This window comes from Tympanuchus pallidicinctus, unplaced genomic scaffold (genome assembly GCF_026119805.1).
Source record: "Tympanuchus pallidicinctus isolate F22 unplaced genomic scaffold, pur_lepc_1.0 scaffold16, whole genome shotgun sequence".
NCBI lineage: Eukaryota > Metazoa > Chordata > Aves > Galliformes > Phasianidae > Tympanuchus > Tympanuchus pallidicinctus.
The window spans coordinates 13,150,980-13,172,495 of NW_026294679.1; the positions used below are offsets into that span (position 1 = coordinate 13,150,980).

The 21,516-nt window shown below is 60.6% G+C and overlaps 2 protein-coding genes across 7 annotated transcripts; one reads left to right on the forward strand and one right to left on the reverse strand.

The window, feature by feature from the left end:
* Window positions 1-528: 528 nt before the first annotated feature.
* On the forward strand, window positions 529-5,756 carry GOLGA7B (golgin A7 family member B). 2 transcript variants are annotated; one of them, XM_052677472.1, is made up of 5 exons: window positions 529-707; window positions 3,814-3,939; window positions 4,249-4,401; window positions 4,501-4,602; window positions 4,704-5,756. In XM_052677472.1, the coding sequence occupies exons 1-5, from the start codon at window positions 651-653 to the stop codon at window positions 4,794-4,796; spliced, it is 531 nt and encodes a 176-aa protein (XP_052533432.1). In that variant the 5' UTR covers window positions 529-650; the 3' UTR covers window positions 4,797-5,756. The 2 variants fall into 2 exon arrangements, with proteins under 2 accessions (XP_052533432.1, XP_052533433.1); XM_052677473.1 differs by lacking the exon at window positions 529-707 and adding an exon at window positions 3,112-3,281.
* A 176-nt stretch (window positions 5,757-5,932) lies between these two features.
* On the reverse strand, window positions 5,933-15,714 carry CRTAC1 (cartilage acidic protein 1). 5 transcript variants are annotated; one of them, XM_052677470.1, is made up of 15 exons: window positions 15,623-15,714; window positions 12,739-12,935; window positions 11,298-11,494; window positions 10,402-10,532; window positions 9,724-9,880; window positions 9,147-9,281; window positions 8,780-8,925; window positions 8,502-8,638; window positions 7,859-7,941; window positions 7,661-7,761; window positions 7,418-7,586; window positions 7,201-7,346; window positions 7,058-7,100; window positions 6,657-6,800; window positions 5,933-6,229 (listed from the first exon to the last, which is right to left on the reverse strand). In XM_052677470.1, exons 1-15 carry the CDS (start codon window positions 15,674-15,676, stop codon window positions 6,126-6,128), a joined length of 1,944 nt encoding a protein of 647 aa, XP_052533430.1. In that variant the 5' UTR covers window positions 15,677-15,714; the 3' UTR covers window positions 5,933-6,125. The 5 variants fall into 5 exon arrangements, with proteins under 5 accessions (XP_052533430.1, XP_052533429.1, XP_052533427.1 ...); XM_052677469.1 differs by having other exon boundaries at window positions 5,933-6,238; XM_052677471.1 differs by having other exon boundaries at window positions 6,121-6,210.
* Between the last annotated feature and the right edge of the window lie 5,802 nt (window positions 15,715-21,516).

Below are 21,516 nucleotides of genomic sequence, written 5' to 3' on the forward strand. Positions count from 1 at the left end.
GAGATGGCAATGCTAATGTATAACTGCCAGGGAGCACGATAAGATAGAGCCACCCGTTATCAGGACTGCCCGGTAGCAGGAGGGAGGCACTGGGCTGTCAGAGGAGCAGAGAGATTGCCTGGAGAAAAATGCTGATAGAAAATAGCTAACCCATGATGGATGATCTGGGGGCAGGGTAGCTCAGCTAATTGCGATGGGCTTATGTTCGGAAGGCGCCAGGGAGTGGGAGCTCCAGGGGTAGGGGCTATGGGGGCAGAGGGAGCCTGTGGGATACTCACAAGGTGCCTAGGTGTGATGCTGAGTATGCCTCACCATGAACCCTGGCGGGTATAGTCAGAGAGTGAGGGGCTCCCTGCCAGCTGCTGGGCCACTATCTGTCACGATATCTTCATTAGAGCCACTGAGCCACTTCCTGGAAGCAGGGCTGGGGGCAGCAGGACATGCATCCTTTTCCTGTCAGATGTCCTGGGACTGTGTCTCTGCCCCAGGGGTCCCTTCTGCACTCCTCTTGCACTTGTTCCTATGACCCATCCAGCGCCCATGCTGTGGGCTGGAGGACAAACACTTGTGCCTGTCACTCTGAGCAGACCAACCACCAGCCCTGCCACCGCCTGTGTCACACTTCACGGCAGTGAGACTCTAACTGGACCATGGGGGCTGGTTCCTCTTCAGTGGAGACCTCGGACATGGCCAGCCCTGGGGGCACGGTAAGGGGACATGCCCTGCTGGGGGCCGCTCTGCTTTCCCATGGAAGCACTGGCAGGGGCTGTGCAAGGGGCTGCAAGGCACAAGGACTAACAGTGGTGCAAGGCTCTGGCTCTGCTGCAGGAAGGAAAATCCTGCTGCTGTGGGAAGTGGAGCACAGGCACAATGCTGTGGTGTCCAGTCTCTCAGACCCTATCTTTGGCACTTCCAGAGGCAGTGCTGTATGTTCCTTGCACTCAGTTTGCCTCACAGTGAGGTGCAGGAAGAAGGAGAGGGCAGGAGGGGGGCACAGTGGGGCCAAGACACTGGGATTGCAGACTTCCAGGGCAGGCAGAAGGCAGTGGTGACCACGCACTTGCCCTGCGCCCACACACACTCCCACTTGTCTCACAGCCCCAGGAATGCAGCTGGCAGTGCTCCGGGCACAGCTGTGGGGCCACAGCCACCCTGGCTTCCTCCCAGCCCTCGGCAGCTCTGCCCTGGCTCATAAATCCTGTGAGCACACAGAGCCACTGTGTGCTGTCTGCCTGCCCCCAGCCCCATGCAGTGCAGGGATGGGGCATGGCCCATATGGGGACTCCTTTGCATGAGGATGGCATCATGCATGGGGACATGGCGACCTCTTGGCAGTGCTGCTCCCCACACTTCATTGAGCAGTTCTGTGAGGGTGGCAGTGTGCTCACCTCAGGCTGTGGGCAGTTTGGGGCAGTGTCCCACACCCTGTGATGCCCACGGGGCAGAGGCAGTGCTGGGGTGCCTAGATTCAGTGTGGGAAACATCCTCCCAATGCTGACACATGCACACCTGCTGTCTCCCAGGAAAGGTTATCGGCGCTTCCCCACCACGTCCCAAATGTCACCATTGTCCTCAGTGGGGCAGTGAGCTCATTCTCCCCCCGCCATTAATTAAAGCTCCCCCAGCACTGTGAGAAGCAGCTGCCAAGGCTGGCACTGCCGTGCTCCCTTTGATGCAGAGCCACTGACAGTCCCTATGAGGAGGGGGCACAGGTCTCCTCCTGCTCTATGAGGGCTGGGCCCACTCTGGGGCAGGGTTGCTGAGGGGGTGACAAACGTGGGCTGTGTGGGGCTGACCCCAGGGTAAGGGTTTTTTGCTGCTATTGGAGCAAGAGCAGCATTAGGGTAGTGGAACTGGGGCATGATTGTGGGGCGACTCACCTAGGTGTAGGGAATAATAGGAATAAAGGCAGCTCCTGCCACAGCCATGTGAGCAGTGCCTCTGCTGCCAGGGAACCTAAAAATAGTCCCCCAGGCTCAGCAGATGGAGAAGGGCCATCTGGTTACAGCTGAGAAGCCCACGATAGGGAATCTGGCAGGGGATCTGGCAGGGCCTGGGGGTGCTGAGGGCAGAGCAGTGGGGCCAGGGGCTGTGTGGGGGTGGGAAGCCCACAAGAAAGGCCCAGCATGGAGCCCCAAGGGGACATCCAGTGTCACAGCTCCAGGGGACAGCCACCAACCGTGGCCCTTTCCCACCCAACCTAGCTCCCACAGGGGGAACACAGGTGGGCACAGCCCCGGGGATGCACGTGGGGGTGTGAGGGAGAGCTGTGCTTCCCCTGCCACTCTCGGCCCCTCTCCACCACTTGGGAGAGTGAACCTCATCTCTCCACAGGCGAGACATTGCCATGGCAACTGGCACGGCCACTGCCAGGCAGGAGGTGAGTGGTGACGTGGTGTGACATTCAGTGTGAGAGAGGGACATGGGTGTGGGGGCATCTTGGGACGCACCTGGGTATGCATGTATGCCTGCAGAGATGCACATATCCCCAGGTGTGGATATCTGCAACCCCAGATGTAGATCTGTGCATCCCCAGACGTGTGCACAGTGCTGAGGCTCTGCACCCACTGCTTGTTGCTTTTTTTGCCGGTGTCCCTACAAGTGCAGAGGAAGGGCTCGCTGCCCTTCCACCCTGAATGGGCCCTGTGCCACCACACGTCAACCCCTCCCCTGCTGTGCCCTCCTCCTCTAGGGAGAACGTCTGTTTTCTCCCCGTTTGCCATTTCTCTGCCTCTAATTGAGCTGTCAATGGGCAGAGATTACAGAGAATCTGTTAGCGCTCCTCTCAGATGTCTGCCTGCGCTGTGCTCGCGGCACCCGCTCTGCAGCTGCAAATTCTGCAAGAGCAGCACTGCCACGTACCCGGGCAGGGCGGGCTGCCAGCCCCACGACCAGCCCCAGCCAGTACACCCGTGTCTTTCCCATGGGGTGCAGTCCCCCATCACCCTCGTGCCTTCCACGCCGCAGCACCCCCGGGCAGCCACTTCCCAGCCACCCCCACAGCCGCCCCCGATCGGTCCGGCTCCCCCCGGGCTCGGTGCAGGCAGCAGCGGGCGCCCATCCCCGGGGCCGGGAGGCTGCGCACACGTTGCGGCCGGGCCCGCCTCCGCCTCCGCCGCGCGGCTCAGCAGCACCGCGGACAGCGCCGGTGCCGCCCGCTCGGTTCCGCCCGGCTCGGTTCGGCTCGGCCCGGCCCCGCCGCCGGCCCCGGTTCCCCCTCGCGGCCCGACCCAGCGCAGCACGGCCCGGCCCGGGGCGCACGGAGCGCCATGGCCACGGAGGTGGGTGCGCGGGTGCCCGGGGCTGTGCGGGGTGGGGCTGGAGCCTTGCGGGTTCCACACTCACAGAAGGGCCCTTCTGCATTCAAGGTGCCAGCGGTGGGGCTGGAGGGGCGTGGGGTTGGGGTTGGGGTGGGGCGTCCTTGATGGAGAGGTCCATGTGGGGCTGCAGTATGAGGGGTCTGACTCCCTCCCTTTGTCCCCTCCATCCTCCTCTCCATCCCGGCTCTGTTCCAACACCTGGAAGCTGGAGTGGGTCCTGGCGCCTTGTAGGGTGCCAGGGTTATGCCATCCCAGCCCTTCTAGGTGCACAGCTGCTGCAGCCCTACAGAAGCAGTCCCTTGTTCCCCTCCTCCTGACAGCATCCTGCTGAGGACTGAGGACCATCCCTGTGCCACCGTTAGGCCTCGTCCCACCGTGGACACGAGGCCATGCCGGGGTCTGTGGGAATGGCACCCACAGTGGGATGCATGGCGACCTTCCCACCCCACCCTCAGGCTGTATCCCCCCAGCTCACCCCACTGCAATCCCCCAGGTACACAGCCTGCAGGAGCTGCGGCGCAGCGCATCCCTGGCCACCAAGGTCTTTGTGCAGCGGGACTACAGTGATGGGACCACGTGCCAGTTCCAGACTAAGTTCCCCCCAGAGCTGGAGAGCCGGGTAGGATGCCTGGCAGTGTGCGTGGGGGTGCCCTATATTCAGAGTCCTATGGGGTTTGTCTAAACAAAAAGGAGAGGGTATGGGGGACTGTGTGGCCCTGAGCCAGCTCTGGATTGCTGCCCTGGGCAGAGTATGTACCATCTCTCCTGGAGAGTAGGGGATCTGATGGAGGCACAGAGCTCTTGGTATAGATGGGCAATGGGCAGGGAGCAGCTGAGAAGGAAGGAGAGGATTAGGTGGTCCCCAGGGCATCCCAGGGATGGGGATAGCTGCTGGCCAAGCATCTCTTCATGGCAGCTTCTGTCCCAGATTGAGCGTCAGCTATTTGAGGAGACCGTGAAAACTCTCAATGGGTTCTATGCTGAAGCGGAGAAGATTGGGGGCAGCTCATACCTGGAGGGGTGCCTGGCCTGTGCCACTGCCTACTTCATCTTCCTCTGCATGGAGACACACTACGAGAAGGTGCTGATGCCCTGGGGAGGGCAAAGGAAGTGGGAGGGTTGGGGGGGGGGGGGGGGAACCAGGGCCGGAGGGTGCTCAGTGCCCCCCTTGCACTCACAGGTCCTGAAGAAGATCTCCAAGTATATCCAGGAGCAGAATGAGAAGGTCTATGCACCACGGGGGCTGCTGCTCACTGACCCCCTGGAGCGTGGCATGAGAGTTGTATCCTCTGGGATAAGGAGGGATGAGGGTGAGGGGTGGGGGGACACCAGCAGCGAGGCTATGGCTGATGCATCCCACGGCTGCTCCTTAGCAGTGCTCAGATCGAGATCTCCATCTACGAGGACCGGTGCAGCAGTGGCAGCTCCAGCAGTGGCAGCTCCAGCAGCAGCAGCAGTGGTGGGGGGGGGCGGTGACTGGCAGGGGGAGGTCCCTGCAGGGACGCGTACTGCCGGGACAGCCGCCTCTCTGAGATCCGCAGGCTGCACTACCAGAGCACCCGCTTCTGAGACCAGAGTGGGTGGGAGGGGGCATGGGGGCCAGGTGTCCTCTGTGCCATGTGCTCCCTGCGGTGGCTCTGCCCCTGCCCAGACCCACTGCAGGCAGGGGCCACTGCTGGGGTGTCCCAGGTGCTTCCCACAGAATCAAACCAGTGCCAAAGGGCTCCCGCAGCCTCCCCTCACCTCCAGTGAAAGAGCTCGCCCTGCAGTGCTCCAGCAGAGCTGAAGCCACGGGGACATGGCCTCGTGCCCCTGTGTTACTTCATCTGCATGATGGTGCTGTGCGTTCACCCTGTGTGCTGCCCCAAAGGTTCTGGCTGCATCCTGCTCCCTGCCATCCCCAGCCAGCTCCCTGTGCCAGGGCAGGGGGCACAAATCCTTCTGCCCACACATCCCGCATGCATCCTCACCCTCCCTGCAGCATACAGTACCCCTGTGATGCTGGGGGCCTGCAGGGGGTGTGTCTCCTGCTTGCATCCTGCCCATCACCCCAAAGGTGCCAGCCTTGCAGATCTACCCTGATGCAGCACCACTGGCTGCAGCACCCACACTTGCAACCTGTGGTGGGGGAACCCCCGAGGGGGAAAGAGACAAGAGGTGGGTCCCTGTAACATCCAGTACCTGGGAGGGAGCTCCAGGGCCATAGAGGGAGGAGGACCTATCTCCACAGGAGGGTGGTGAGGCTCTGGTGCACCCTGTGGGGTACCCTGCATGGAAACTGATGGAGACCTTCAATAAACCTCATGCTTTGGCCCTGCTAGCTACCCTGCCTCCTCTTGCATCGGGGCTACGTTGGGGCTGGGCACCCCAATGGTGCCATAGGACTGGCCCCATATGGAGATTGGGCGTGGGGCAATAAGTGGGAGGCATAGTGCTGTACACGCCCTGTGGGACATGCAGAGAAAGCAGGACAGGGATTGGTTTACTCACATGGCACGGCTGGCACAGGGGCTGTACCTGGGGGGACTGGAGGACGGAGGGTGGGGGAGAAATCTAGGGCAAAATAGTGGCTCCCACCCTGCTGGAAGCCTGAGCTCAGCCCAGCCGGCAAATAGACAGTGTATAGTTTATTGGGAGGGTTCTCCAGGAGATGGGCTGGAAGACTGAGCAGGGTCCAACTCCAAACAGCAGGGTCAAGAAGTTAAAAAACAAACTGAGGGGACTTTCCCCTGCTGGGCTGGGGGGAGCCTCCTCTGCTGGGGTTGCCTCCCCCCGAGCAGAGGGGACTTGAAAAGCACACGTGGCTCAGGCCAAACCAGCAGGCACATGGCACGGGATCGAGGCGACAGAGCCAGCCATGCGGGGGGAGTGCTGGGGCTTCAGTCCTGGGCTGCAGTGTGGGGACGATGCTGTGGTCCCTTGCCCATCCAGGGCAGTTCCACATGGGGAGAGAGAAAAAGAGACAGACAGAGGCTGGCTGCTCCTTCGCCAAGGCTGCTCGGGTGTTACAGGCAGGGTTAAAGTGCATAGAGGCAAAGGCAGAGTCCGAAGCCCAGAGAGAGGAGAATGCGTTGGGGGGCCCAGGGCCAGCTCCCGGTGGAGGGGTATCCCCCAAAAAAGGCCACCTGAGCTGCACGGAGAATGAGAAAAGGAGCAGGAAAGAAAGAGAGTTGGGTGATCAGCAGCAAGTGGGTGGCACGGGACCAGCAGACACGGAGGCACGTAGCTGTGGGGCTGGGGCATAGGCAACCACTGGAGGGTGCAGGGGTGGCTGTGCCTGGGTGGGTACATCACCATCCCAAGGTGCTGCTCCAGTGTATCACCACCATCACTCACCCACACATGCCGTGCCATCCTCATTGGGCTCGAAGCCACGAGCGCAGCGCTTGTTGCTGCGGCAGCGGTACCCGCCATAGGTGTTGATGCAGATGGGCTTCTCCCGGGGGCAGACAAAGGGGAACTCAGCACACTCGTTGGTGTCTGTGGACAGAGGGGATAGGGGGTGATGTGGCCAGGCTGGGAACTGCCAGTGGTGTGCCCTGGCTCCCACTGTGCGTAAGCGTGGATGTGGCCATTCGCAAGCGGTGCGCTGCCACAGCTGAACACTACCATGTCCCCATTTCTGCTGCATCACTTGTATCAGCCATGCACCCCCTGCCCCCTCAGAGCCCATGCTCCCAGAGCACATGCCCAACAGCCATACTCTGGGTTTCAGCCATGCCTGTGTCTGCACTCACCTACGCAGCGTCCGTTCTCGTGCTGGGAGAATCCCTGCCCGCACTGCGTTTGGGGAGAAGCAGACACTGGGATGGGGCAGCCCCAAGGCAGCAGAGCTCAGCCCCGCATTCCTGTCCCTTAATCACTCCCTGTGGGTCCTCACCTCCAGCAGGGTGGGCATCGGTGGTTTCTCTGTGTCTCGTGGATAGGGGATCTCCAGGACAGAGTTGGTCTCACTGCTGGCCACCGCTCGCACCAGGACACGGCCGTCGGGCCACGTCACCTCCAGGCTGCTGGCTTCGTCACGTCCTGTGGGCAGGCAGCCTGTCACTGGGTGCAGGGGGGGGCTGGCAGCATCTTGCCCTCACCCCGGGCCTCACCCAGTCCAAAGTGTGCCACGGGCTCCATTTCACACAGGTACCCTGAGCCGCCATCGATGATGCGCAGGTGGGCACCGCTGCGTCGTGTGAACAGCACCACCTTGGCTCCTCGTGCAAAGGCCCCAAAGCGGGTGCGTGGCACAACCCGCAGCCAGTTGTTGCCAGCACCCTGCAGCAGAGGGGAGGAAGGCTGAGCTAGGGGGACACAGGGACGGAGACATCTAGAGGAGCCCTTTTGCTCACCTGGGTGCTCTTGAAGATGGAGAGTGGCTGTGCCATGGACTCGCCGTGGGATAGGATCAGATCCAGCATCCCATCGCCATCAAAGTCTGTCACCGCACCCCCTGTGCACAGAGCAACAGGTCATGGGTTTGGCTCTCATGGTTATGGAAGCACCCTGGCGGTGCTGTGTCACCCCCAGCCCTGCCCTGCAGCACCCACCAGTGCCCCGTCCCTCGGGCTCCAGCGCATCCCCCGGGTTCAGCTCTTCTACAATGGGGTCTGAGTGCTCCCTGCGGATGAGCCTGTTGAGCACAGGCAGGGTGTTAGTGCCAGTCCTTGTGTCCCCATGACACCCAGCAGCTCTCCACCTTGGAGCAGCCTGGCAGAGAGATGACACCCAGAGAGGACAGGGCCGTGTGGGGTGCCTGGTGACTGGATATGCACATCTCATCCCTGCTTCATAGAGAAATGATAGAGATATCACAAGGGCATGGAGAGCAGCAGTGCCATCTCCAAACGCTGCTGCAACCCCTGGGGGCTCCCAGCTCCTCCCAAACCACCGCCTTCCACCTGCCTGCTGTGCCAACATGGCAAGGGGGTGCCGCAGAGCAGTGGTGAGGAATTGATCCCCACAATTAGCTGCAGCAGGGAACAAGCTTCCACACAGCTGTGATCAGCAGCATGGGGACCCCAGGGGCTGCTGCAGGCACAGCCGCAGGGTTGGTAATGACATAGGGAAGGGCTCAGGCATGGCTCCTTGATGAGCAGAGTCGGAGCTCTGGCCCCGCACGTGGCACCAATGGAGAAGAGCACGGTGAGGGCTGCTTGGCTCCCGCTGTGGGGCATGGCCCCTCAGCCCTACCGGAACAGGCGATTAGCGGAGGAGCCGCGGTAGGCAATGTTGTTGAAGAAGACCTCCAGCTCCTGATCATTGTCAAAGTCAGCGGCGATGACAGTGCGGACGGGGGATGGCATGGAGAACTTGGGAGTGGCAATGTCCTGCGTGACAAATGGGTATGGGATGGTGATGTGAGGACACTGCTCCTCAGTTTCCATCCCCACTGGCAACCGGAGCTCAAAACCAAACTGGGACTCAGCACCAAAGCTGGTGGTTGGGGATGTTCCAGCCCCAGCCCTCACCCGAAATTTGATGCGCCCGGGGGCCCCTGCCTGGAGGTAGAGGCGGTGCGGCCCATTCCAGTTGCCATAGACAATGTCCACACGGCCATCACGGTTGAAGTCAGCCAGTGCCACACCACGTCCATGCTGGTAGGGGTCATCCAGCCCTGCAAGCAGCAAGGGGACAGGGAGACCGGACACTCGATCCTGAGACAACTCCCCAGGACACATCCTGGAACATGGCCCCTGGTCTCCATATGGGCCTCCCCCTGTTGCATCTTTGCATCTCTGCTGCCCCTCTTGTGGTCAATGGGGCCCGTCAATCCCCACGGTCCCCCAGCACTGTGCTCAGCTCATTTGGTGTCATCTCCCCCTGCCCTCTACTCACCTACCACAGCTGCCACGTCCTGGTATGTCCCATCCCCACGGTTGTGGAACAGGAAGTTGGGGCTGTTCTCATTCCCGCAGAAGATGTCAGAAGCACTGTCACTCAGGATGGGGCCTACAGCCACACCACGGCCCCCTGGGGACAGCAGCCAGTGGTAAGGTTGTCCCCTGCTTTGGGGGCTGCATGTCCCTGTATCTGTTCCAGTGTTCCCAAGACCCCCTCCTCTCCCTCCCTCCTCCTTCACTCCCTCTCATCAAGAGCTAATTGAGGCTGGCAGCCGCTTGTGTCACATCCAACCTAATCACTGCCATCGCCATGGTGACAACACTCCTAATTAGCAAGAATTTACCGCCACAGAGACGGGGCACGCGGCAGTCCCCCATGGTGGCTGGCATGCACCCTGCATCCCCAGGCCCTAAGGACGCTGCCAGCGAACCAGCAGGTGACAGCGGGGTCCTTCTGGGTGGGTGCCACGCGCAGTGGGGTGGCCACTAGGTGGGGCAGTCAGGCAGGCAATGTGTGGCACATGTGGTGTGGGTCATGGCACAAGTCGCTGGTGCTCACGTCCTCTCCATACCTGTGTACTTGCTGACACCAGCCTGGGCGGCCACGTCCACCAGCACCACGATGCCACGGGCAGGGTCACTAGCAGCCACGTCCATCTCCAGCAGCGCATGTGGGCCCACTTTGCCGCTGGCGTAGTTGGCGATGTAGATAGAGTACCTGCCCGACCCCTGCGGCCGGCAGCACTGCCTCAGCTCCCTGTCCCTCCACCTCAGCCCGTGGGGTTGGGTTTGGCCTCCCTGCTGTCGAGTTCCCTAACGCCCATAGTCAAGAGCACCCTGCACTGGGGATGGTTGTGCTTTCCCATTGGGATGTGCCCCATCACCTCCACCGTCTCCAAGCTCAGTCCTGGTGTTCAGTTCATGCCACACTCCCTGCTGTGACAGGTGCCCCCCCGTCCCCACCGCCCCCCTTGTCCCATGCAGCAGCTGGGTCCTGATTTAGCGATAATCATTGGGAAACAAACTGCTGGGGGAGGAGGAAGAAGAAAGAGCAGGTGACAGGGACATAAATCACCTCGACAGGCGCGTTTATCAGCCAGCGGCAACCATGTGGACGGATGCCCGGAGCCCTGATGGCCGGGGGGGCTGCGAGCCATGACAGCCACCAAGCGGCTGCTGGGGGCACCCCCATCCCCAGTGGAGTGGGACGGGGCCTGGGTGAGGGGCTGCCCCACACTCTGCCCGCTCACCGTGCGATCCACACAGGCGACAGAGCGCCCTGCGAAGCGGCTGGCCACGTCGCGGTTCACTTCGTCGCTCAGCAGGTCCTCCCAGCGCCCGTTGCGGAGTTTGAAGAGCTTATCCGTGTAGGTGGCCATGCCTACGGGATGTGATCAGGGGCTGCTGCAAACATCCTTCCCCTGAGCTTGCCCCAATGGGACATGACCCTTGCTCTGTCCCTGTCCCCCCAGCTGTTGCCACTGGCAGAGTTCCCACAACCCGCAAGTGCCGCTGGGAGACACATGGAAGAATCAACTCATTAAGTTAAAATGCGTCCCAATGGGGCACAGCCAGTGGAGGCAAAAATCAGTGCAGTGCCAGGCACGGGTGGTGAGCCATGGTGCTGTGACAGTGCCAGTGGCATTGCCTGATTTAGGGATGGGCACGCAGACAGCCACTGCCAGTCTTGGTAATTGGAGAATGGAAACACATCTGCAGCAGTGGGATTGGGCAGAGCTGGGATGGAGCAGGGACACAGGGAGCTTTGGGGATCACTCGGGGCACAGGTGTCACCTCCCCAGGGCTGGCATGCCCAGGAGATGCGACAGCATCAGTAAGGCAGGATGAGACTCTGGCTTGGTACAGAGGCACAGTTCTGCCACCATCACAGGGGTCAGCAAATGGGGGTACACTCACATCCTGGTGGCACAGCAGTCCCAATGGTGATGGGACACTGCCATCCCCTCAGGGTGCCTTGGGGAGGGTGGCTGGTAGTGCTGACTCAGCATCTGGCTGGGCTGCCATCAATCAATGGAACCACTCAACTGGGAAATTAACTCCAGCCCGCACACATCCCTCATGCGCCGAAGGTCATGGGCAGCTGTGCCGCCCCCCCCCCCCCCCCCCCCCATTGCCTGGAGCTCACCAGAGAAGGCATTGTTGGTGTTGAGGAAGTAGATTTCCTCACGGCCATCCCCATCGATGTCACACGCTGTCACACCGATAGCATTGCCTGGTCGGTCCCGCAGCGCATAGTAAGGGGAGTTGTACTCGTCCTCTGCCACGTTGACCAGCCGGCCCCGTGCCTTGTCATACTTGAGCACCAGGTTGGGGCCATTGTATCTGTAGGCATGAACAGATGGATCCTGGAGTTGGGAATGGCATGACAGCCCCTGCCCCATTCCCTCGTGCAGCTGGCCATGCACTGTGCCAAGCAGGATCTGGGCACCAGCAGCTTGAGGGGCACAGCAGAGACATGCATGGTGTGTGGTGGCTAAGGATCTTCTGCCTCCCTCTTTCAGCTGTGGGGCTGGCTGCCATGGGGAGGGCTCAGCCTGGTGTCACACGTCAGCCTGACCTGGGCGCCCTGGGTAGTCTCAGGGTAGGATGGGGCAGGTTCCCTTCTTGCAGCCTTTTCCCAGGGCAGGGAAGCCAGCATGCAAGGAAAATCTGCTCAGCACACTGTGCCCCACAGGCTCCCCGCCTGTTCCTGCCCCATGCACCGTAAACAAGTTACACAACGGGCAACGTGCTGCTTACAAAACCATCCCGGCTGCTTGGCTCAGCCCTGCTGAGCGTAGTGACCTGGGCCTTGCTGGGTATCCCTGGCTGCCCAGGCTTGCTGCACTGTTGGGCAGACACCCCATGTCCGTGCCCCATACGTCAAGCACAGTGCCAGTCCATGCTGGGCTCACAGGGTGAAATACTCCCAACCAGGTGAAGATACATGTACATGCCTCCCTCCTGGATGAGCATGCTATGCCACTGTCTCACAGCCATGCCAGGAGCCTGTGCCACTGTCTCCACTATCCCCAGCCAGGGCAGGACCTGCCAGCAGCAGCTGCTCTGTGTCCAGCCCTGCTCGGGTGCTGGGACAGCACAGCACACGGCTCCTGCATCACTGGCTCCTGCCAGCCCTTCCAAGCCATCACACCCATACAGGGCTATAAAAAACCTCCAGCCAATTAAATGAATCTCCGGAGAGCACTGAGTCCTGTCAGCGGAGCCGAGCTGGCTCGGGCTTGAGCTGCCTCAGTACTGAGGGGTGGGACCCAGCCGTTGGGCAGCTGCCATCATCCCACAGCAAGGGGACCCGACCCCAGAGCAGTGTCCCCATGCAGATGGCATGCTGGCAGTGCCACTGCACACCTCCTCCTAGATGGAGGGATAGGAATATTAGTGATGTGCCCCAGCAGAGCAGTGAGACCAACTGCCTGCAGCTGGGAGCTCAGCTGGGCACCACGTGTGCTTTTTGGAGAAAACAGTGAGTTTGGAAAGGCTGCCAGCCGTGGGACACATGGCTGCAAGGAGCTCCTGGCACTGCAGGGCCACCATGTCTTACTGCCCCCAAGACTGTCCCTACTCACCCAGCCACCACGATCTCAAAGCTGCCATCAGCATCCAGGTCAGTGACAGCCACGCCGTAGTTGAGCTGTGTGGGGTTGCTGTCGTAGTCAGGCGGGAGCAGTTGGTGGGTGATGGCGGTGAACATGGGCTCACTGCGCTGGGAGCCCTCACTGAGCCAGGCCAGGGACAGCAGGCACAGCGCCAGCATCCTAGGCACCTGAGACAGACCTGCAGCCACTCAGCTCTGCTGGTTGCACCACCAAGATCCCATTCCACAGAGCCCGAGCATCATCCCTGTACGAGTTATTCTTCCTCCACCACTCACCATCCACCCCACTCAGTAATGCACAACCCTTCAATTCTCCAGCCCTGAGACCTCAGGCATTTCTGTGCGGCTCCAACATGCCTTAGTTTCCCCATTCTGCCATCACTGTTTCTCTTGGGGACTGTGGGGGGGGGGTGTCTGCACAGGGTTGCAGCCATGGAAAGGTGACAGGAGACTGGGAGGAGAGGCTCAATTAACCTGGACTGCGGAGGACTGTGGCTGCCAGCTCTGCTGGCAAGGCTGCGGAGCTTTGGAGCTGACTCTGACCCGGCTTTAGACTGGGTGACAAGTGAGGTGGCACTCAGGACTGCTGCACTCACTGTGGGCTGGGCAGTCCCCTCCAGAAGAGAAAAGCCCAGCTGGCACCAGCTGTGTCCATCAAGTCCAGCAAGGGGCACTACTCCGTGTGGCCATGACAGAGCTGTTCCAAATTCTTTAGGAGCATTCCCCAAAAGACAAGCAGTGGGGAAAGGTGACCAGTCTCACTGTCAGCCTGTCCTCATGCCATTGGCCCTGTGTAGCCAGCTTGGAGAGGGGAAGATGCCCTATTCTTGGACCTTGGTAGATTGTCACCACCAGCCTGCTGCTGCCTCCCGGGGAAGGGAGAAGGCTCCAAGGATCTTACCCCAAGGTTTACCTGGGAAGCGTGGGGACAAGGCACAGAGCATCTGCCCATTCATAGGGACATGAGCATAGGGTTGTCCTCTGATTTCCCAACCTTCATCTTTGTCCCCAGCCAGCACGGTACAGCATTCCCTTGCCTGGTGCCCCTCCAGGGAACTGTCCCCATGCCATCAATGGGGCTCTGTATCCCCTCCAGCTCCTGTTCCCTGCAGCTTGGCCCACTCCCCAGGCACACCCCCACTCCATCCAGCTGCAGCCGGAATCCCTCCAAGCTGGAGGAAGCTTTTCCAGGAGGAAACAATGTTCCTGATTGGAAACAAAAGGCTCTTCCCCACGGATCCGGTTCTGGGTGCCATGGTGGGGGCTGCCCGGCCCAGAGCCAGGCTGTTTTGGGAAAAGGGAGGGAGGCCCAGGCTCAGTGTACTGAATGCAAGAGGCCCTGTGGCTTCCAGCACAGCACAAGGATGTTTGAGGCAACAGGGTCCTGCTTGTATGCCTATGGCAGAGCTCAGCTCTCTCCTGTCCCAGCTCATGTCTTGGCACCCAGTGGCAAGGTCACTCCAGGTGCTGCAGTCACACTGGGACTCCTGCTCAGCATGGCTAAACCTGGTGGCATGGAGCTGAAGTGGTCAGAAGGGACAGAGGGAAGATGGGAGCAAGTCAGGGGTGCCATGGGTGCCCACACAGGGCACAACTGGGTAGCACAGGAATGTAGTGCTGGCCCAGCAGCTGCTCCCTGGCACTGCCATCCCCATACAAGGCTGCTGCCAAAAGTAGCCTGAGGGTAGAACGGGATGGGGTGAGGGCAACGCCTGGGTGCACAAACCGAGGAAGGTCACACCCCACAGACCTGTTAGCGCAGGTAGGGAAATGCTGCCCCAGGGCTCCTCACGTTCATGGCTGTGGTCCCCAGCACACATCACGGGGACGTGGGAGTTGGCCACTTGCATGGCCGCCCCGTCCCCGTGACATCGCTGCCGCCATGCTGCGTGTCCCCAGTGTCATGCGTCACCACTGCGGCAACATCCCATCCTGGGCCACATCCCATCCCGGGCCAGCACTGCCACAACATCGTGTGACATTGCGCAGGAGCCCCACCACATCCCAAAGCCACCTCACAGCAGTGACAGCACAGTAACATCACAGCACCGCATGGCATCACGCTGCATGTGTCCCAGTGACACCATATCCCCCTTCCCATCATTCCCAGGCCACCACAGCCAAACCTGCCAGGGTAGAGGACAGGTGAGAGGCATCCTGCACTCAGTCTCCTCTGTCCCAGAGGGGCTATGGTATCCCAGGGATGCCAGAGCCCCAAGCAGCCCTGATTCTGCAGTGCCTGTGCTCTGGCCGAAGCCACAAGCCCTGGTCTCACTGCTGTGGCCTCAGCGCCGTGCACCTCACACCCCTCACAGAGGACCTGGTCCCTGTGTGCATGCTGCCATGGATGCTCCCAATGGACTTCACGCCTGCAGTTTCCAAGCAGAGATGGTCCCTGTTCTCTCTCATGCTCAGCACCGGACCCAGCACGCTGGGGCTCAGCCAGCAGCAGCTCATGCAGTATGGAGACAAGCAGTCATCTTATCTCACAGCTCAGCCCGAAGGGACATCGGGTCCTTGGGGGGGCTCAGCCGTGGCACCGCACAGCCAGCCCCTTCCTGCACAGGTGGAGGGGCAGAGGGACCCCTCCAGCCCCACAGTGACCAAGTGGGGACATTCCCAAAGAGAAGAGCTGCCCTTTCCCTCCCGTTGCCCATCACCACCCCAGCGTCCCCGCGGGTGCTCCCCTATTGCCAGCCCCCACCCTAAAACCCCAGGCAGCACCCCTAACCCCCCATCCCATCCCCTACTCCGCCGCCCCCTCCCCTCCCCACTTCCCAACTTCCCGCACCCACCCCCGACTCCCCGGCAAAGTTGGCTGCGGGGCGGAGGCGCGGGGCCCCCTCCCTACTCACGGGCGCGGGGGGCTGCCCGGTGCCCCCGCGGCGGCGGTGGCGGGGGGAGCGCATCCCGCAGCGCCCGCCTCGCCGCCCGCCTCCCGGTTCCGCGCCGCCCGACTCCCGAAGACTCCGGCCGCCCGTGCGGGCTTTATGTAGCGCTGGGCGGCCGCGGCAGCGCCAATGAGCGGGGCGAGGGGTGCCGCTGCCAATGGAGAGCGGGGAGGTGGGGCTGTGCGGAGCTGATTTACTGCCCGAAATTGCAGTGGAAGCACGGCCGGGCAGCGCCGGGTGATACGGAGCCAAAATATGGTGGGGGGACCCGCTGAGGCATGTGGCAGGAGAGTGGCTCATAACCTTCACGGGGCGGTGGGTCGCTCTCTCCCATCGTGTCCCGCACCGTCCCTCACTGTCAGGCTGCCCCCAAAAGCTTTGGGACCATGGGGTCCCAGCAATGCTAACCGGGAGCTGGGCGATGGGGATCAAAATCCTGGCTGCAGCCCTGCAGTCCAGAGGCACTTTCCCCCTCGCTGTTTCCTCTCCCTCCCCTCAGTGATTTCCACACAGAGCACAGAAGGATTTGCTCCCCACTGACTGCAACGATGCACAGAGCTGCCCCATCCCAACTGCTTTGCCCAATAGAGCAATGTAACTGTGGGTATGGAGAGATGTCAGCCCCCAAAGCTGTGCCCAAGGGCTCAGCATCGTCCCCATGCCATCCCCAGCATGACCCTAGGTGCAGGGCACCTGCTTCACTGTTGGGGACCTGGGGACTGGTTGCACAAGGCACTGCCATTCCAAAACCTTGCAGCTATTGGATGCTGAGCTTGGCTTGCACACAGCCTGCCTTCCTTCCCATAGTGTCTGCTGCAGGGCTGGACACAGAGCTCCCCGTGAGGCCGTGGTGGCACAGGGACGGTGCTGGCAGGGCACAGTTAGGTCATCTCAGCAGAATACAGGAACCCAGCATGGAGCCTGGGGCTGCAACCACCTCGTTGCACCGGGCGGCAGCAGGAGCCCGCGCCGTGATGGGCTGTGCTGAGTGGCTGATCTCCTGCCCTGCTGAAACCTTTATTTCTCATTCGAACGTGTCTGGCTTCAGCTCCTGCCTGTTTCTAGCAGTTCTCCTCTCCCTGCTGGATTGGAGAGTTCTCAGCCCCAGTGATTGTTTCCCACAGTGCTGCTGCCACGTGACCATCAAGTACCCCTGTACACTCCATTTCCGATGACCCCTTTTGCAGTGCGGCTGAGCACTGGGCACAGAATCTGCTATGGGCTCCTGCTCCCCATGTTGGGCTGGTGATGCCCGGTCCTACAGGTGCTGGGAGTGAAGGGGGGACAAGGCAGCATCCAGGCTCTTCTGGGAGCTGCGGAGGGTGGGCACGGCCCTGTTGGGGTATGCACGTGGAGATGACGGAGGTGCGTGGAGACTGGCTGTGCGTTGCACGGCCCTGCGCTGGGGACCGATGGTGGCGGCGACGGGGACAATGGACAGGAAATTAGAGCGAGGCGGCAGTGAGACATGCTGCTGGGGGAAGGGAGTCGGAGGGCTGCAGGCAGCGCGGACATGCAGTCTGAGCGCTGCACCAGCGCCTACATCTCCAGGGCAGCGCTGTCCCAGCTTTGCACGGGGTGATTGCCTCCCGGAATCCCCTGCAGCCAGCAGCCCCGGCACCCTGCATCCCTCTGCCTGACGGCTCACAATCATCCGGATGGGAACGAGCCCAGGAGCAGCTGGATCAGGGAAACCCAGCGTGTGCCTTCCAGCACATCGCAGCTGCTGCTGCACAGACTGGGTGCAGGTGACAGAGCAGTGCTGACTCCCAGCACTGTCCTCTGAGACGCTTTACAGGCGCTGTCGATGTTCTTTCTGGAGCACCACGAAGGCTGAGACACCTGCACACAGCCCAGTAGGTGCACAGTGGGTGCACAGCACACACATGTTGCAAACGCACATCCACATGCATACATGAAGTACAGCCTGCGTGCAGCATCCCTGTCTGCACACCCTGCACACACACACACACACAGACACACACCATATGTGAGCACCCAGCACGCTGCCCAAACATTCATGCAGCCTGTGCACACCCACTTATGCTCACACACAGCCTGCACATTGCACACTCAGGCATGCGTGCAGTGTGCATGCATATACCATGCATAGTGCTCTGCATACTGCTCCTCTCTGCAGTCACCTGCTCTGCCTGGTCGCAGCCAGCATGGCCTGGGAAGCAGCTGGGCAATACACCTTACTCCTTTTTGACACTAGAAGAGGGCACACGATGTGTGGGACACGTTGGCCACAAAGCTGACCCTGGCCCCTGTCACCGTTTCCTCCTCTGGAGGGGCTGTGCTGGGACCTCCTTGCTCCGAGGGTCTAATTTCCACCCTAAATGTATTCATGGTTAATTTATCCCCAGTCATTCCTGTGCTAATGTTGTCTTTTAGCTGAAATAGCTCTTCTCCTCCCTGGCGTTTACCCTGCAGATGTATTTATAGTGAGCGCTCCGTTCCCTTGCAGCCTGCGCTGCGCCGCGCTGAGCTGCCGCCATCCTCCTGGGTCCCCTGGGCTCTGCGTATCTTGAGCCACCTCTGCTCCTGTCGCCAGCATGACCAAATCCTGGGGATCTCAGAAGGTCCATGGGTGAGTGCTGAAGAAATCCCTTCTTCCTGCTGCCAGCCTGGTAGACCCAGTGGTGTTAGCAAAGAGGCCAGGTCAATCTGAAGGTGCATTGTACACTATTTTCCAGTCCATCTTGTCATAGGATCACTGCGTGCCCATGGCAGCAGCAGGGCAGGAAGGAAGCACCTGACCCCGGGCTCTGTACAGCCCAGTCCCTATATGGCCCCAAGCTGCTACTGTCACCACGCACAGTGCCCCCAGGTCCCTGCTTGGACTCTTCCTGTCGCCGGGACATCATTAGAAATGTTAATTATTAATTATCACTAAAAGCCCTTTTTGCTGCATTGCTGTTCTCTGCTGATCTCTCTGCCCCGTGCTGCCTGTAACCGGATCCACCCGCTGTTGTCTCCTGCCTCATGGTGCCCATCCCTGCTGTCCATCACTACCTGTGGGGCAGAGCAGTGACAGCAGAAAGCCCCGTTCCGTGCGAGACACTGCCCTATGGGTGAGCTGGGCTTGTCTCTCCTTGGGATCTCCTGTAGGATCAGAATCCCCATGGGCAAGATGTAGGATCACGCTGTGTCATGTCCCTCTGAACCTGCTGGGTGCTGTGATAGAGCCAGAGCACATCAGCTCCTCTTGGTCAGGCAGTGGGGGTCCCCAGAGAGGGACGCAGGAATCCCCCAGGATATCTATCTCCACATCCCAAAGGATCCCTGAAGTCAGGCTGCCCAGGAAGTGAGCTCCCCAAATCCTGGGGCTGTCACCCCCTTCCCCACACTGTTGCATGGCCTGCAGCATCAGGCATAGTCCTGCTGCACATGCTGGAAAGCAAGACAGCATGGAGAGGGAGACAGCAGCAATTGCTCAGGGAGATGCTTGGGGGCAGGCTCCCAGGGGAGAGCGGGGAGGAGCACCCAGGCTATATTGATTCCTGCAGCACAGTGCTGCTTTTACTGCCTGCTTATATCCCGTGTGCAGGAAAACAGAGGCAGCAGGAGAATCCTGCTGCCCACAGCCAGCTCCGCTCCCAGGGGCACTGCTGGGCCCCATCATCTCCCTGCCCACAGCCGCCAGCAGCACCGGCGCCTGCCTGCACCGCGGGCTGCTTCCTCACATTATACAGCACTGTCACAAGCTGCTGAGTCCCCAGGTGTTTGGTGCAGCAGCACAAAGCAAATCCAACCTACCCCAGCCCTGAGCTCTCTGCGGTGCCCTCCCCATGGCTGAGCTGCCAGGCTGGGCATGGGAAATGCTGGGTGTGATGTCCTCCTCACCCTGTGTCCTCAGGGCAACTCCTAGGGCTTTTCTCCAGCAAAGCCCTCTGCAAACGCTTACTTTGCAGAGAGAAAGCAGAGATGTGCTCATAGGGGCTGGGATCCCCAGTAACACAAAGGGGGTCACAGGGTGCACTGCTGGATCTCAGAGCATTGTAGGGTGTTTGGCTCCAGTGAGAGAAAGTGCAGAGCCCCATGCTGCCTCTCCTGCTCAGGGCTCAGCCCGGCCAGAGCTGTACACACAGCTCGCCTCTGATCAGAGCCAGACCTGGAGCCGCCAGCCACTCTTTTTTCTCTGCACTGCTTCTTTCAGCCCGTGGCTCCCTGCGTCCCCCGCTGACGCAGCTGCAGATGGAGAGACAAGGAGAAGCAGGCAGCATCCCGGCCTGCTGTGCCATCCCCAGGGAGGTGCAGGCACAGCAGCTTTGAATCGACGCTCTCTGGAAACAAGAGCAGCCCTGCTATCAGCACAGAACATGTGCTGGGCAGGGGAGCTGAGGATGCCCAGTGTGAGGTGGGGTTCTGTGACCACAGTGCAGCTCCCACCAGTGCTCTCTGTACCTACAAATTTCGCAGAAGCCCTGAGGCCACGCTAACCCAGGAAGAGGAGGCCAAGGCTCTTCTGGGACAGCTGGGCTCAAGCCTTTGAGCAGCCCCCATTGCTCTTATCCTTCTCCTTTCCTGGGAGCATGTTGGTGGTGCAGGGGGTCGCTGTCCCTGCACATGGCACTCTAGAGAGGACACCGCAGTCTCCCTTGCAGGAAACACAGACTCAGCTGCCAGAAGGAGAGGTGTAAGAATGTCTCCAGTGGGGGAAATAAGGGGTTCTTCCTGCAGCCCACACCTCCCAGTACTCAGACTGCACTCCTGCTGCCATGGAAACTGCCTGTGGAGCATCATCCTACTGCAATAGCTGGGGTAATAGAGCCACTGCTGTCCCCAAACTCCCCTGGGCTGCAGACATGGGCACATGGGCTGGCAGGATGTTGGAGGCTAGGTGTTCCCTCCAGCTCCTAGCCCTGCTGCTAATTTGCCATGGGAAACCATGGGCATAGAGCCCAGCTGAGCATCCCTGAAGAGCCCTGCAATCCCAGACCCCAAAGTCAACAGTGGCAGTGAGCCCCATGCAGGGAGATGGGCCCCTGTGAGGTTTTGGGGTTTGGCATAGTGTCCAGGACTGGGTACTGTGATGTATGGGGACACCCCAGGGTGAGGTGGTGATGGAGAGGCTGGGGAAGTGCTGGCAGGGGGTACCCGGTGCCATTCCCAGACAAACACAGCTCCCACGCGGCCAGGGGCTCCGCACTGCTTGGCCTCCCACAAACATAAATCATTTTCTAATTTATAACATGAATAATTGATTTTGCCTCCGTAGCTGGCGATAAATCTCCTGTGCGCACATGCATAAGAAAATAATAATAATGAAAGCGATCAGGATCTGCTCCCATCGATTACACGCAGGAGAAGCCATGCTCCCCTCTGGGGCACAGTGGGGCTGAGGCTGCACCTTGGAGGGTGCTGGGTAGCTCCACATAGAGAGAGCCATCCTTGTCCTGTATGGGGCCATGCTGATGGTAGGGCAGAACCTATACGTCCGTGCCATGCCCTGCAGGACTGTGGCAATGGAGTACAGCCACTTTTCCTGGGCTCCAGTCCAAATAAAAGGGAATCAAAAGAAGAACGCATCATAACTTGGGTCCACATCCCAGCACAGCAGAACCAGGGTTTGATGCTGGCACACACAGCAGGCAGCCTGGAATGTCTGTGTCCCCTGGGCCGTGTCTATCGCTCCTTGTTGTGCCTGTGGAGGAACTCGTCTCTCCCGCAGGTCCCAGCTCGGGAGTGCTCAGCAACAGCAGCGCTTCATTAGGAGCCAGAAGACGTGCGGGTCTCAGGTGTGCTCCCCTCCGCCCGCGCTGCCGATGAGCGCGTGCAAGCACCGGGGCCACGTTCATTATCGGCTCGCGCAGGCAGCCAGCTCCTCGCCAAACCCCAGGAAGGATGCGGAG

Bases quoted from the DNA above. Each gene is read 5' to 3' on its own strand.
- GOLGA7B (XM_052677472.1), top strand. From the start codon at position 651: ATGGGGGCTGGTTCCTCTTCAGTGGAGACCTCGGACATGGCCAGCCCT. The intron at 708-3,813 runs GTAAGGGGACAT...GCAATCCCCCAG, and splicing joins TGGCCAGCCCTGGGGGCACG to GTACACAGCCTGCAGGAGCT. The intron at 4,603-4,703 runs GTATCCTCTGGG...AGCAGTGCTCAG, and splicing joins TGGAGCGTGGCATGAGAGTT to ATCGAGATCTCCATCTACGA.
- CRTAC1 (XM_052677467.1), bottom strand. From the start codon at position 12,926: ATGCTGGCGCTGTGCCTGCTGTCCCTGGCCTGGCTCAGTGAGGGCTCC. The intron at 9,282-9,723 runs GTATGGAGAGGA...TGCTGTCCCCAG, and splicing joins TGGTGTCAGCAAGTACACAG to GGGGCCGTGGTGTGGCTGTA. The intron at 7,587-7,660 runs GTGAGCAAAAGG...CCTCTGCTGCAG, and splicing joins CCATCTTCAAGAGCACCCAG to GGTGCTGGCAACAACTGGCT.